At 44.9% G+C, this 16,429-nt stretch overlaps 1 protein-coding gene across 2 annotated transcripts in view; it reads right to left on the minus strand.

Annotated features, from left to right (window-relative positions):
• Window positions 1–16,429, minus strand: part of LOC116972370 (collagen alpha-1(IX) chain-like) — a 139,837-nt gene that overhangs the window by 61,928 nt on the left and 61,480 nt on the right. For both annotated transcript variants that reach the window (XM_033019950.1, XM_033019951.1), the window contains exon 11: window positions 9,463–9,498. In XM_033019950.1, coding sequence (XP_032875841.1) covers window positions 9,463–9,498 — 36 coding nt within the window. The remainder of the gene's footprint in view (window positions 1–9,462; window positions 9,499–16,429) is intronic.

The raw sequence follows: 16,429 nt of genomic DNA on the forward strand, positions 1-16,429 counted from the left end.
TCTATCCCTGGACTTCATCCCCGAGTCTAGTAGCAAAGCTGGACATCAGATACCCCAATTAAATTCATCTCTTCTTGATTTAGACTCTTCAATGTGACTGATCCATGCATTACAATACCGGGGCCTAAGAAGAGTAAGATGACGTGCCTCAATTACTATCGACCAGTTGCACTAACGTCTGTGGTGATGAAGTGCTTTGACAAGTTGGTTATGGTGCACATCAACGTCTAGTTCGACAAAAACCTCGACCCACTACAGTTCGCGTACAACAGGTCAATGGAGGATGCAATTTCACTGGCTCTCCACTCCGTATTGGACCACTTGGACATTAAAAACGTCAGGCTGTTGTTTATATTCTATAGCTCGGCGAATAATACCATCATCCCTTCCAAGCTGGTTACCAAGCTCACGGAACTGGGTCTCTGCGCATCCCTCTGCAATTGGATCCTCGACTTCCTCATCCACAGACCACAGTCTGTTCGAATTGGCAGAAACACTTCATCCTCAGTAACAATTAGTATGGGAGCACCTCAGGGCTGCTTGCTCAGCCCCCTACTTTACTCACTCTGTACCCATGACTGCATAGCCAGACATAGTGCGAACTTCATCATCAAGTTCGCCGACGACACCACTGTTGTTGGACGATTCACAGATGGGGACGAGTCAGAGTATAGAAGTGAGATCAACCACCAACCTGGCTCTCAACATCAGTAAGACCAAGGAACTGATTGTGGACTTGTTCACATCAATGGGATGATGGTGGAGAGGGTCAATAATTTCAAATTCCTGGGCATGCATATTTTCGAAGATCTTTCCTGGACCCAGCACACTGATGCAATTCTAAAGAAGGCACATCAGCGACTCTACTTCCTGAGAAGATTATGGAGATTCGGCATGTCAAAGAGGATTCTCCTAAACTTCTATAGGTGCACGGTAGAGAGCATTCTGACTGGTTGCATCATGGCCTGGTTAGGCAACTTGAATGTCCAGGAGACAAAAAAGACTACAAAAAGTTGTGACCACTGCCCAGTCCATCACCGGCTTTGACCTCCCCACCATCGAAGGGATCTATCATAGTCGCTGCCTCAAAAAGGCAACCAAAATCATCAAAGACTCACACCATCCTGGCCACTCATTTCACCATTGCCATCAGGAAGAAGGTACAAAAGCCTAAAAGCTATAAAGTCCAGGTTCAGGAACAGCTTCTTCCCTGCAGTCTATTGCAGCCTATTCCCTGCAGGCTATTAAACACAAAAAACAAAAAAGCTCTGAGCTATGAACTGCAAAAGACTATATTATTATTGCACTATATTTGTTATTTATTTAACTTTTTCTTTTTTTTCACTCTTCCCCCGTTATGTACTATTTCTACATATTCACTTATTCTGTTGTGCTGCAGCAAGTAAGAATTTCATTGTCCCATCCGGGACATATGACAATAAAACACTCTTGACTCTTTAACTAGTCCGGGTTCCCCTATCCTTTGCTGAAGAGCAGAATGACGCAGATGTAAAAATGAGTGCAGCATCTCAAGAAGAACTTATTACATGCTGGATTTGCACCACTGCATTTTACCAACATATAGTCTCTATAGTGTTCGTCCAGCAATAAGCTAATGTAAGGATCTAAACCTATAAGTGCACTAACAACCTTTGGCCTCTGTTGTTAAACAGTGAGCCGTTGCAGTATAAATGGGAATTAACAACATTGATCCAGCTAAACTGGACACATATGTTATTGGCTCTCTAATAAATGATTCAAATGCCAAGCTTCAGGAAACTGAGAATCAAAGACATAAGGTTAATTAGACATTGTTGTAAAATATTGAATAATTTTTACTCTGGTTATTCCATTATTCTACTTTTGCATGATTTTGCACTACTTCAGAGTACATCCTCTGCTGGGCCTTTTTGGCTTTGGAGTCGATGGTGGCCTCCCATTTAAGGTCCCTGGAGATGATGGTTATAATGACTCCACAGATGTGACTGTGGTGTTGTTGATGGTGTTTGGGGGGGAGAGGGGTGAGTCTGTGGAATTATCTGTCTCAGAGGGCGGTGGAGGCAGGTTCTCTGAATGCTTTCAAGAGAGAGCTAGATAGGGCTCTTAAAAATAGCAGAGTCAGAGGATATGGGGTGAAGGCAGGAACGGGGTACAGATTGGGGGGGATGATCAGCCATGATCACATTGAATGGCGATGCTGGCCCGAAGGGCCGAATTGCCTACTCCTGCACCCATTGTCTATTGTCTCTCCAAAAGTCTACAATCAATTCCACTGTCTTAAGAGCATTCAGCTCCAGGTTGATGCAATGGCACCAGGGCGCCAGCTGTGTAATTTCCTGTCTGTAAGCATATTCCTCCCCATCCTGGATCAGTCCAATCGGGGTTGTGTCGTCCGCAGAAGCTTGAGAAGCTTGACAGAGGAGTCTGTGGAGGTGCAGTCATTGGTGTTGAGCGAGTAAAGGAGACGGGAGAGAACGCAGACTTTTAGTGCTCCTATGTTGAGGGTCAGCGGGTCTGTGATGTGCTTTCCCGGCTTCACGCTGCTTCCTGTCAGGTAGTTGCTGATCCACTGACAGAGGCATTCAGGCACAGTTAACTGGGGGAATTTGGAGTGTAGTAGCTCTGGCACAATGGTGTTGCATCTATCCTTATTACTATAAAACATCATACTGTGTGTGTGCATGTGTGTGTGCGTGCGTGTGTGTGTGTATCTACTCGAAGAAACAACGCTAATCCCTGGGGTCAAAAAACGGCTTACCTGAAAGTTTTGAGTTTTATTTCTTGAGTTATTTATGAAAATATTCAAAATTTCTTACCACTTTAAGCAGGGTGTAAGGCCACCAAATTCAAGTGCAGTTTCATACCACTTCAAGCAGGGTGCAAGGCCACCAAATTCAAGTGTAGTATCATACCACTTCAAGCAGGATCCAAGTGCACCAAACTGAAGTGTAGTTTCATACAATTTCAAGCAGGGTGCAAGGCCACCAAATTCAAGTGCAGTTTTCTACACGCAGCCTGCTCCACATTGTTTTCCACGAGTTGCAAGTGACGTCAACCCCCCTCGACTTGCAGTCCTTTTATCGCCCCCTGCTCACCGTGGGCCCGCCCGCTCGGGGTCCTTGGGTCCATGACCGCCCGCCCGGCTGTGACCGCCCTCGATTCCACGTCCGCCCGCAGTCCTCTCTCTGTCTCTGCCCTCGAGCGAACCAGCCATCCCCTGTGATGACCCCTCCACCCCCGGGCTCTGGAATGAAGCCGCTGAACACGCAGTCATTTGGTTGACGCCCGCCCCGCTCCCCACTACCCTCCTCCTCTCTCCCTCTCTGTACCTCTGTGTCCCTCTCTGTGCCTCTGTGTCCCTCACTGTGTCTCTGTGTCCCTCTCTGTGCCTCTGTCCCTCTCTGTGCCTTTGTGTCCCTCTCCGTGCATCTGTGTCCCACTCTGTGTCTCACTCTATGTCCCTCCGTGTCCCTCTCTGTGCCTCTGTGTCTCTCTGTCCCTCTCTGTGCCTCTGTCCTTCTCTGTGCACCTGTGCCCCTCTCTGTGCCTCTGTCCTTCTTTGTGTCCCTCTGTGTCCCTCTCTGTGCATCTGTGTCCCTCTCTGTGCCTCTGTGTCCCTCTCTGTGCCTCTGTGTCCCTCTCTGTGTCCCTGTCTGTGCCTCTGTATCCCTCTATCTCTACCCCCCTCCCTCTCTAGTCGTGCCTGCGAGTTGTGGGCTATGTGTGAGTGGATAGGGCAGAGGATGGTGTAAAAGGAGTGAATTAATAATATTAATATAATATCAATGGGGGTGGTTAGTGTGTGTGTGTGGAGGAGGTTAGTTTGTGTGTGCGTGGGGGGGGTTGGTTAGTGTGTGTGTGTGTGTGTAGCTACTCGAAGAAACAACGCTAATTCCTGGGGTCAAAAATCGGCTTACCTGAAAGTTTCGAGTTTTATTTCTTGAGTTATTTATGAAAATATTCAAAATTTCTTACCACTTCAAGCAGGGTGGAATGACACCAAATTCAAGTGCAGTTTCATACCACTTCAAGCAGGGTGCAAGGCCACCAAATTCAAGTGCAGTATCATACCACTTCAAGCAGGGTGCAAGGCCACCAAATTCAAGTGCAGTATTATACCACTTCAAGCAGGATCCAAGTGCACCAAACTGAAGTGCAGTTTCATACAATTTCAAGCAGGGTGCAAGGCCACCAAATTCAAGTGCAGTTTTCCACGTGCAGCCTGCTCCACATTGTTTTCCACGAGTTGCAAGTGACGTCAACCCCCCTCGACTCGCAGTCCTTTTATCGCCCCCTGCTCGCCGTGGGCCCGCCCGCTCGGGGTCCTTGGGTCCATGACCTCCCGCCCGGCTGTGACCGCCCTCGATTCCACGTCCGCCCGCAGTCCTCTCTCTGTCTCTGCCCTCGAGCAAACCAGCCATCCCCTGTGACGACCCCTCCACCCCCGGGCTCTGGAATGAAGCCGCTGAACCCGCAGTCATTTGGTTGACGCCCGCCTCGCTCCCCACTACCCTCCTCCTCTCTCCCTCTCTGTGCCTTTGTGTCCCTCTCTGTGCCTCTGTGTCCCTCACTGTGTCTCTGTGTCCCTCGCTGTGCCTCTGTGTCCCTCTCTGTGTCCCTGTCTTTGCCTCTGTATCCCTCTATCTCTACCCCCCTCCCTCTCTAGTCGTGCCTGCGAGTTGTGGGCTATTTGTGAGTGGATAGGGCAGAGGATGGTGTAAAAGGAGTGAATGAATAATATTAATATAACATCAATGGGGGTGGTTAGTGTGTGTGTGGAGGAGGTTAGTTTGTGTGTGCATGGGGGGGATTGGTTAGTGTGTGTGTGTGGGGAGGTTGGTTTGTGTGTGTGTGTGTGACTCGGCAGGCCGCCCCTTCCCCCCACAACTGCACGTTGAGGGGACGGGACCCAACAGGTCCCCTTTGGCCTAGTCTATATTACTAAAAGTATGATCTTGACCACTTCCTGTTTTTCTGTTTCATGACTGAGAAAAAACGTTGCCACTTACGGCTGTGATTTTTGGCCATCTTACTCAGAGTCCCCCTCCGCTGCGTAGGACAAGAGGATTTTTCCCATCAATGAAAAATAAAACAATTATTAATGTTTAAAAAATGTTGAGGTTCTCCCTGCTGCCCCTGCTGGTGGGAGGGGGAAGGGACTATAAAAACCGGAAGTGTTGTGCCTCAGTCAGTCTCTGCAAGATGGGGGAAGTGAGAGGTTCATTTTTCTCAGTCTGAGCTGTGAATAACACTGAACACATGTCTACTAAACTGTGAGTGTGGTTTTACTGACCTTGAGTGCCCTTAATGTGGTTTGAAAATGAAAATGTGGTTGGTTTGAAGTAAAAGCACTGCAAATGATTGGTGGGGGTTTGGGTTGATGTAAAAGCGCTGCAAATGGTTGGTGGGGGTTTGGGTTGAAGTAAAAGCACTGCAAATGGTTGGTGGGTGTTTGGGTTGAAGCAAAAGCACTGCAAATGGTTGGAAGTCTAAACTAGACAACTTCCAGTTTGCATTGTATATTGATAAGCTACCACTTACGGCTGTGATTTTTGGCCATCTTACTCAGTCTCCCTCCACTCATCAGGTGGAGAGGATTCTGGGGGTAGGGGGGAGGGATTATAAAACCCGGAAGTGTGGGTGTGGCTCAGTCTCTGCATGATGGGGGAGGGAGAGGTCACGACTCTGTCTGAGCTGTGAATCAACTGAACAAACTGAATGTCTACTAAACTCTGAGTGTGGTGTTTTGTGTGGTTTTATGGTGGTTTCACCCTGCTTGAAATGGTATGAAACTGCATTTGAATGTGGTGGCCTTGCACCCTGCATGAAATGGTATGAAACTGTATTTGAATGTGGTGGCCTTGAACCCTGAATGAAATGGTATGAAACAGCATTTGAATTTGGTGGCCTTGCACCCGGCTTGAAATGGTATGAAACTGCACTTGGAATTTCACATCAGGCTTGAGGGACTGAGCTTCCATCCCAAGAATCCAGAGACCAGTCCCTTCAGCCCACAACACCCATACCAGCGCTCCAGAAAGCCCCCGACTGGCCACCAATATTAGAATTGGTGGAGAGGTGGAATATTGCGTTGGGGGACCAACCCTCTTATGTGAACATGGGACCGAACGGGTCCCACTTAGTCTAGTATACTTATAAAACTTATAAACTCATCTTGTCCTCTTTCGGTTTGTGTTGTTTTTATATTTGCGCAAAAACTGTACCTGATAGCGCTACGATTTTTTGCCAGGTTACTCGCCATTCTGCTGTGCTGCAAGTGCATCAAGTTTTATTCCGATCGGTGAAATATTACAAAATGTATTGGTCTGTTATTCGCCAGGACAGCGACACCCCTTCCGGTGAGGGTCCGGAGCCGGGGCCTGGCACCACTGAGCCGACACACCCCTCTCCCTCAACACATCATGCCCTGCCACCCCCCCACACCACCCCCTCCCCCCCACACCACCCCTCCCCCCCACTCCACCCCCTCCCCCCGCACAATATCCCACACAAACCCCCTGCTCCCCCACTCCACCCCCTCCCCCCCACACCAACCCCCACACCAGCCCCCCACACCACAACCTCCACCGCCTCACCCCCCCCTTCCATACCACCCCCCCATCCATACCACCCCCTCACCCCACACCACCCCTTCCCCCCCACACCACCTCGCCCTTTCACACACCACCCCTGCCCCTCCCAAACCACCCCCCCCACATCACCATTTACCCCAACCCACACCACCCACTCCCCCTCCCACACCACCCCTCCCCCTCTCCAACACCATCCTCCTCCCATACCACCCCCCACACCACCACCCCTCCCACACACACCATTACCACACACACCTCTCCCCCTCACACATACACTCCCTACCCCATAACACCCCTCCCCTACCCACATAACCCCCCTCCCATTCCCTACTCCCCCACCCCCTCCCACTCCCCTCAAATCTCCCTCCCCCTACACCTAACTCCTCTTCCCCTACAGCCTCCCCCCTCCCATACACTCCCCTACACCCACCCATCCACCACTACATCCCCCTCCCCAACACCCTCCCATCCCCACCCTCCCACGCACACTACCACACACACCCCTCCCCCTACCACACCCCCCTCCCCCTCCCACACGCAACCCCCCACCAGCCCCCGACAGGCCCCGCCTGAATCTGTCCCCCTCCCCTGGCTGCAGGACGCTCCCTGGCTGAAGCCGTCCCCGTCCCCAGGCTACAGAATGCTCCCGCCGTTGGGTTGGGGAACATGTGAGTGGTTTAATATTGCATTGGGGAATGGGTTGTGTTGGGGGACCAGGCCTCCCGTCTAGTGCAGAGCTAAAATCCACAAACAAAATCCTTGCATAGGTCTCTAGGTGCTGGAGGATGAAGTGCAGGCCTAGGTTGACTGCGTCATCCACTTATCCATTGGCCCGGTATGCAAACTGCAGGGAATCCAGCAGGGGGTTTATGATATTTTTCAGTTGGGCCAGCACACATCTTTCAAGGGTCTTCATGATTGGAGGTAATCATTAAGACCAGTAATCCATGGCTTTTTGGGTACAGGAGCAATAGTGGAGATTTTGAAACAGGCAGGGACAGTACAGGTTTGCAGGCCTGATTTGCGTTTCTATTTATTATTGTGATTTTCATGTGAACAAGGAATTTCATGTGCACCCTGGTGTGTATGACAATAAACTGAACTGAACTTGAATCTGAACTGATTCAAAGCAGTCCCGACTCAGTAATTGAAAGCTTTCCTAGCAAGCCTACAATTGTTAATCCTGTTTTAAAATATCACTTCAATGCAACCTTTGTTCACCCATCCTAATGTTTCCATGCTTACCTCAGAATATGTATTTGACTTACTGTATCTCTGTGAAGCTCCATGAGATGCAATTAAATGCAAGTTGCTGTTTAAAGAAATGTGGTAAATGTGGAAGATTTTCCAAGCTTGATGATTAATGCATTAAAAAATGTTGTTGTTACTACACGCCCAAAGGAATGCTGTTCATAGACTTAACTGCATTGATCATCATTTTATTTGTTGTCATCAAGGCTATTTTTTTGGCCCTGAAATGCCTGATGAAGTCCATGAGGGATCTTTAGGAGCTCCTTGAAGAAGAAGTAGTTCAAGTTCAAGTGAGTTTATTGTCATGTGTCTCTGTGTAGGACAATGAAATTCTTGCTTTGCTTCAGCACACACAACATAGTAGGCATTTACTACAAAACAGATATGTGTGTCCATATACCATAATATAAATATATACACACATGAATAAATAAACTGATAAAGTACAAATAACAGAAAATGGGTTATTAATAATCAGAGTTTTGTCCGAAGTAGTATACTCTTTCTATCATTTTTACTGAGTTTCTCGATTCCCCAATAAAGTGTAGGAATAAACTGCAGATGCAGATTTGAGTATAGGAGCAGGGAGGTTCTACTGCAGTTGTACAGGGTCTTGGTGAGACCACACCTGTAGTGTTGCGTACAGTTTGGGTCTCCTAATCTGAGAAAGGACATTCTTGCCATAGAGGGAGTACAGAGATGGTTCACCAGACTGATTCCTGGGATGTCAGGACTTTCATATGAAGAAATATTGGATAGACTCGGCTTGTACTCACTAGAATTTAGAAGATTGAGGGGGGATCTTATAGAAACTTACAAAATTCTTAAGGGGTTGGACAGGCTAGATGCAGGAAGAATGTTCCCGATGTTGGGGAAGTCCAGAACAAGGGGTCACAGTTTAAGGATAAGGGGGAAGTCTTTTAGGACCAAGATGAGAAAAACATTTTTCACACAGAGAGTGATGAATCTGTGGAATTCTCTGCCACAGAAGCTAGTTGAGGCCAGTTCATTGGCTATATTTAAGAGGGAGTTAGATGTGGCCCTTGTGGCTAAAGGGATCAGGGGGTATGGAGAGAAGGCAGGTACAAAATACTGAGTTGGATGATCAGCCATGATCATATTGAATGGCGGTGCAGGCTCGAAGAGCCGAATGGCCTACTCCTGCACCTATTTTCTATGTTTCTATGTTTCTATGCTGATTTACACCGAAAATAGAAACAAAATGCTGGAGTAACTCAGCGGATCAGGCAGCGGATCAGGCAGCATCTCTGGAGAAAAGGAATAGGTGACGACCCGACTCGCTGCCAGAGATGCAGCCTGACCCGCTGGGTTACTCTAATATTTTGTGTTTTCCCCAGTAAAGTGCTGGATAGTGCCTCTCTATTTTGATAACCAAGTGCAGAAGATTCCCACAAGTCAGTGATGTTATACTTTTTTCAAGGAGGCTTTAAAGGCCCTGGTGTGACAGGGCTTGGATTAGAGGGTTTAGATCAGGAATCTGCTGTCTGGTCTGCAGTTAATTTACACTAAATTAGACATTGATTCAGTATCACATATTCTCAAAGCAACTCCAATAAAGATTTTGATGTGTAATTGTACTATAAAAATTAATACTTACTGGTGGACCTTCTGACCCAGGAACACCAGGCGGACCCTATAAAAAGAAATTATTGGAAAATTATTACACTAGAATGTTATAGGTCATATGTATGCAATATCCCATCAGGTTAAATAGTAATGAAATTTATGTTTCCATTTTATTTTTAGATAAATAAACCATCGCAAGAATCTAACCCTTCGGATCATGGAGATGAAAGTAATGTTGAAAGACCAATAAAGCTGATTGGGAGTGTGAATATTGAGTCTTTATGGTGGATGTCAATTTTCTGTCATAACTGTCATAAGAAGCTGAGACTTTCAATTTTTACTCTTCAGATTTGATTGTACGTAGCTAAAGGTAATTTTTGCTTTGTTAGATTAACAAGTTGGCTTATTGAATAAGCCTTAATTTTGTGATGCATAGTAACTTGTATAGGACGAGAGCAAGATCGAAGTCTCCTTCCAAGTTGAATGGATTTTCAGAAAACATTTGATAAGGTCCCACATAGGATATTAGTGGGAAAAATGAGGGCACATGGTATTGGGGGTAGAGTGCTGACATGGATAGAGAAGTGGTTGGCAGACAGGAAACAAAGAGTAGGGATTAACGGGTCCCTTTTAGAATGGCAGGCAGTGGCTAGTGGGGTACCGCAAGACTCAGTGCTTGGACCGCAGCTATTTACAATATACATCAATGATTTGGATGAAGTTATTCAAAGTAGCATTAGCAAATTTGCAGATGACACAAAGCTGGGTGGCAGTGTGAACTGTGAGGAGTATGCTATGAGAATGCAGGGTGACTTGGACAGGTTGGGGGAGTGGGCAGATGCATGGCAGATGAAGTTTAATGCGGATAAATGTGAGGTTATCCACTTTGCTGGCAAAATCAGGAAGGCTGATTACTATCTAAATGGTGTCAACTGGAATACAGTCCCTTGCGAGGGAAGACATAGGGACTGACGAGGTAGAGTCACTGTGGATTGAGTTGAGGAATTGTAAAGGCAAGAAGACACTAATTGGTGTTATCTACAGACCCCCAAATAGTAGCCCGGATGTAGCGTGTAAGTTGCAGCAGGAGTTAAAACTGGCATGTAACAAACGTAATGCCACTGTGGTGATGGAGGATTTCAATATGCAGGTAGACTGGGAAACTCAGGTTGGTTCAGGACCCCAAGAAAGAGAGTTTGTAGAATGCCTCCGAGATGGATTCTTAGAACAGCTTGTAATGGAGCCGTCTAGAGAAAAGGCAATTCTGGATTTAGTGTTGTCCAATGAACCAGATATGATAAGAGAACTCGAGTTAAAGGAACCGCTTGGAGGTAGTGATCATAATATGATTAGTTTTAATCTGCAATTTGAGAAGGAGAACGGTAAATCGGAAGTGGCAGTGATGCAGTTGAACAAAGGGGACTATGAAGGCATGAGAGGGGAGCTGGCCAAAGTAGACTGGAAAGGGATCCTAGCAGGAATGACGGTGGAACAGCAATGACAGAAATTTCTGGGCATAATCCAGAAGATGCTGGATCATTTCATTCCAAAAAGGAAGAAAGATTCTAAGGGGAGTAGGAGGCAACTGTGGCTGACATGAGAAGTTAGGGATAGAATAAAACTAAAAGAAAAGATGTATAACACAGCAAAGAGTAGCCGGAAGCCATAGGATTGGGAAACTTTCATAGGACAACAGAAGGAAACAAAACGGGCAATATGGGCTGAAAAGATGAAGTATGAAGGGAAGCTGGCCAGGAATATAAAGAAGATCAGTAAAAGCTTCTTTAGATATGTTAAGGGAAAAAGAGTAGCAAAGTCAAATGTGGGTCCCTTGTAGGCAGACACGGGTGAAATTATTATGGGAAACAAGGAAATGGCAGAAGAGTTGAATAGGTACTTCGGATCTGTCTTCACTAGGGAAGACACAAACAATCTCCCAGATGTACTGGAGGACAGAGGATCTAAGGGAGTAGAGGAACTGAAAGAAATTTTCATTAGGCGAGAAATAGTATTGGGTAGGCTAATGGGACTGAAGGATGATAAATCCCCTGGGCCTGATGGTCTGCATCCCAGTCCTCAGGGAGGTAGCTCTAGAAATAGTAGATGCATTGGTGATCATTTTCCAATGTTCAAGAGATACAGGATCAGTTCCTGTGGATTGGAGGATAGCTAATATTATCCCACTTTTCAAGAAATGAGTGAGAGAAAAACGGGGAATTACAGACCAGTTAGCCGGTGGTGGGAAAGATGCTGGAGTCAATTATTAAAGAGGTAATATTGGGGCATTTGGATAGCAGTAAAAGAATTAGTCCAAGTCAACATGGATTTATGAATGGGAAATTATGCTTGACTAATCTTCTGGAATTATTTGAGGATGTGACAAGTAAAATGGATGAATGAGTGCCAGTGGATGTAGTGTATCTAGACTTTCAGAAAGCCTTTGATAAGGTCCCGCACAGGAGACTGGTGGCTAAAATTAGAGCACAAAGTATTGGGGGTAGGATGTTGACATGGATAGAAAATTGGTTGGCAGACCAGAAGCAAAGAGTAGGAGTGAACGGGTCCTTTTCAGAATGTCAGGCAGTGGCGAGTGGAGTGCCGCAAGGCTCGATGTTGGGGCCGCAACTGTTTACCATATATATTAATGATTTGGAAGAGGGAATTGGGAGCAACACTAGCAAGTTTGTGGATGACACAAAGCTGGGTGGCAGTGTGAACTGTGAAGAGGATGTTAGGAGGTTGCAGGGTGACCTGGACAGGTTGAGAGAGTGGGTAGATGCGTGGCAGATGCAGTATAATATAGATAAATGTGAGGTTATCCACTTTGGCGGCAAAAACAAGGGGACCGATTATTATCTCAATGGGGTTAAGTTAGGTAAGGGGGAGGTGCAGCGAGACCTGGGCGTCCTTGTACACCGGTCACTGAAAGTTGCCTTACAGGTACAGCAGGCAGTGAAGAAAGCTAATGGAATGTTGGCCTTCGTAACAAGAGGATTTCAGTATAGGAGTAAAGAGGTTCTTCTGCATTTGTATAGGGCTCTGGTGAGACCACATCTGGAGTATTGTGTATAGTTTTGGTCTCCTAATTTGAGGAAGGACATCCTTGTGATTGAGGCAGTGCAGCGTTGGTTCACGATATTGATCCCTGGGATGGCGGGACTGTCATATGAGGAAAGATTGAAAAGACTAGGCTTGTATTCTCTGGAGTTTAGAAGGATGAGAGGAGATCTTATTGAAACATAAAATTATAAAAGGACTGGACAAGCTAGATGCAGGAAAAATGTTCCCAATGTTGGGCGAGTCCAGAAACAGGGGCCACAGTCTTAGAATAAAGGGGAGGTAATTTAAGACTGAGGTGAGAAAAAAAGTTTTCACCCAGAGAGTTGTGAATTTATGGAATTCCCTGCCACAGAGGGCAGTGGAGGACAAATCACTGGATGGATTTAAGAGAGAGTTAGATAGAGCTCTAGGGGCTAGTGGAGTCAAGGGATATGGGAGAAGGCAGGCACGGGTTATTGATAGGGGACGATAAGCCATGATCACAATGAACGGCGGTGCTGGCTCGAAGGTCTGAATGGCCTCCTCCTGCACCTATTTTCAATGTTTCTATGAAAAGGGGAAGTACAACAGGATTTGGGGGTCCTTGTACATCAGTCTATGAAAGTAAGCATGGAGGTACATCAGGCAGTGAAGAAAGCGAATGGCATGTTGTCCTTCATAACAAGAGGAAACGAATATAGGAGCAAGGAGGTCCTTCTGCAGTTATACAGAGCCCTAGTGAGACAACACCTGGAGTATTGTGTGCAGTTTTGGTCCCCTATTTAGAGGAAGGACGTTCTTGCTATTGAGGGAGTGCAGTGTAGGTTTACAAGGTTAATTTCCGGGATGGCGGGACTCTCATATGCTAAGAGAATGGAGCAGCTGAGCTTGTACACTCTGGAGTTTAGAAGGATGAGAGGATATCTCATTGAAACATATAAGATTGTTAAGGGCTTGGACACGCTAGAGGCAGGAAACTTGTTCCCGATGTTGGGGGAGACCAGAACCAGGGGCCGCAGTTTTAGAATAAGTAATAAGCCATTTAGAACGGAGATGAGGAAAGACTTTTTCTCACAGAGAGTGGTGTGTCTGTGGAATTCCCTGCCTCAGAGGGCAGTGGAGGCAGGTTCTCTGGATGCTTTTAAGAGAGAGCTAGATAGGGCTCTTAAAAATAGCGGAGTCAGGGGATATGGGGAGAAGGCAGGATCAGGGTACTGATTGGGGATGATCAGCCATGATCACATTGAATGGCAGTGCTGGCTCGAAGGGCCGAATGGCCTACTCCTGCACCTATTGTCTATTGGCTATCTAAATAAAGTAGAATAATAAACCATTCTTAAATGTTTTAGTTTTGTACCTGGATCATTTTGCACAAGTGCTGGGTTTTTTCTTGACATACTATCTTTTTCCAGGTCATGAAGAGAAAATTCATCTTTGGCCTCATGCCCATCATAAGGTACCCATGGAACAATACTACACCATTTTGCTCCCAGTTCGCATGATATTTATTTCATACTTTAACACACAACAGTGTTAACAATCCTTGTTGCAACTTCAGGAGGTAGAGAAGAGAAAATGGCACTGGTGATGCAAGAGACTGTAAAGTATGGTTTACCTTAAGAAAGAGGGAAGAAAAAAGGAATGCATTATTGTGCGAAGGAAGAAAAGGAAGTTCAAGTGATAATGAAAGGAAAGATGGGAAGTGAAGAAAGCTGGAGAGTGACATTTGAGGGAAGAATGTGAAGGAGCTGCGTCAGAGTAACATCAATGAAGGAGAACAAGGTCTGGTGTTGGATCTGCAATGGTAAAGACAAGATGAAGCATAAGTGCAATTCTAAGGAAGGTAAGAAAGTAAAAGCATAAATTGAATAGATATGCTGGAGTATACTGAGATGTCTGCTTGAAGTAAGTTTGTTGAAGGTCATTAAATGGGATAAAGATACTTTGTAGATAGGCCTCATCGCAGCAAGGTTCTTATGATTTCGGATAGAAATAGAAAGTGCAAGACGGATTAGAAAATGATTGTTTCTTTTTCCACACTGCTACCTAACTGCTAAGATTTACAAGCTCTTCTATTTTGATTTCAGATTTCCAGCATCTATGGGGGGTTTTTTCAGTTTAATTTCCTTTAAACCTGGAGGTGATGGAAGGGCAGAAGGTCGATATGCATCGATTTGGGTGTAAAATCACCAAATGTTTCAAGAAGAGCACAGCTCTGGACTTCCTAATGCGTACAAAAACTATGAGCAGAATTGAGCCATTCGGCCCATTAAGACTGCTCCACCATTTGAGCATGGCTGATCTATCTTTCCCACAATCCAATTCTGCCGCCTTCTCCCTGTGAACTTCAACATCCTTACTTATCAAGAACCTGTCAATCTCCACTTTAAAAGTACCCAATGACTTGGCCTCCACAGCCATCTCTGGCAATGATTTCCACAGATTTGCCAACCTCTGTCAACCTCTGATAAAATTCCTCCATTCTAAAGGTACATTATTTTATTCTGAATCTGTGCCCTCTGGCCCTAGACTCTTCCACTATTGGAAACATCCTCTCCACATCAAATCTTTCTAGGCCTTACTGCCGTTTGTGTCTGTTTTGAGCTTGCAACTTTATTGTGGTATTCAGAAATTAGAAAAAAATACTGAGACTTATTTACTTTTTTGAAAAATCTGTTGCAAAAACTGTAAGAGATAGTTTTCTAGGTTGACATATGTTTAGTGCATAAATATATCATCCCAGTCCAAGTTACATGGCACATTAATAAAAAAGTGGAGAATATTTTGATTATCGCTTGAACTGGTTTGGTTGAGAAATCATGATCTGTGAATGTATCAAGCCAAAATGTTTTTAGAAAAGATGTTAGGGACAACTGTAGGAGAGACCACAATTAATTTTGTCTAGACAGAAGAACTCATTGGAAAATCCGCCACTTCCTTTATTCTGGAGCAGGTTCAGAGAAAGAGAAATTAACTTTTTAGTCTCAACTGTATCTTTGGCTCCCTGCTTAAATATTTTAATAAGGCTCCTACCTGTTTTAGATGGAAACATTCACCTTGTAAATTGAGACTGGGTTGAAAAGCCACATTTTTTAAAGCACTACCAAGCTTCTCACCCGATGTACAGACTAAAAAGTGAGATACCAGACAAATGAAAATTGCCTTCAACAAACTTGCCCCGTACCATTTCACATATTCAAACAATCTTATTTTGCGGAAAATTTTAATTGATAGCAGTGAAAGCATTTAAAGAGCAATAAGTTACGTAACAAGGTGGACAATTACTTTTTGTATGAATAATGAAAATTAAACTCAATATTGTTCAGTAAAATATGATCTACAATTAACAATTAGGTACAATTGTGAGCGACATTAAATAAAAATATCCTGCAGTAACAGCTTTGCATTGGAATGTTAGATAGTTTCTATGGCGGAAGCTTAGAAATGTGTGGGGTATGTAATGGAGAACTTAAGGTGAGATAAATATTGTGGAATTTTAATGTTGGCTGGATAGCAATACATTGCCATGCAAATCCAAAGTTGATATCTAATGATTGTTTTATTCTAAACACCAATAAATTCAACAATGTGCTTCATTAAAACTAAATTTGCAGCTCAAACTGTTCAAACTATTGTAAATCAACCTATCTAATTGATAACAACCTTTGTCTCTATCATAATGGCAGTACAATATGGAGAAGTAAAAGGTGCTTCAAGATTCAAAAATATGAAACTAATTAATGTGTGACATTATTTATTGGCATCTTGTGAATTGTACAACCTAGTTCTTAAAATTGAAAAAAAAATTGTTGTTAATAATTAATGGCTGAACAGGAGACAAACTACCTGGTATCAGACAGGGTCCAGTCTTACTTGTTAATTGGATGATATGGGCTGGTCTCAACTAATCTTGATTCTCCTCACCCACAGAGGATGAAACAGACCTGTTGCTTATTCTA

Source organism: Amblyraja radiata, chromosome 4, assembly GCF_010909765.2.
Source record: "Amblyraja radiata isolate CabotCenter1 chromosome 4, sAmbRad1.1.pri, whole genome shotgun sequence".
In the NCBI taxonomy this organism is placed as follows: Eukaryota; Metazoa; Chordata; class Chondrichthyes; order Rajiformes; family Rajidae; genus Amblyraja; species Amblyraja radiata.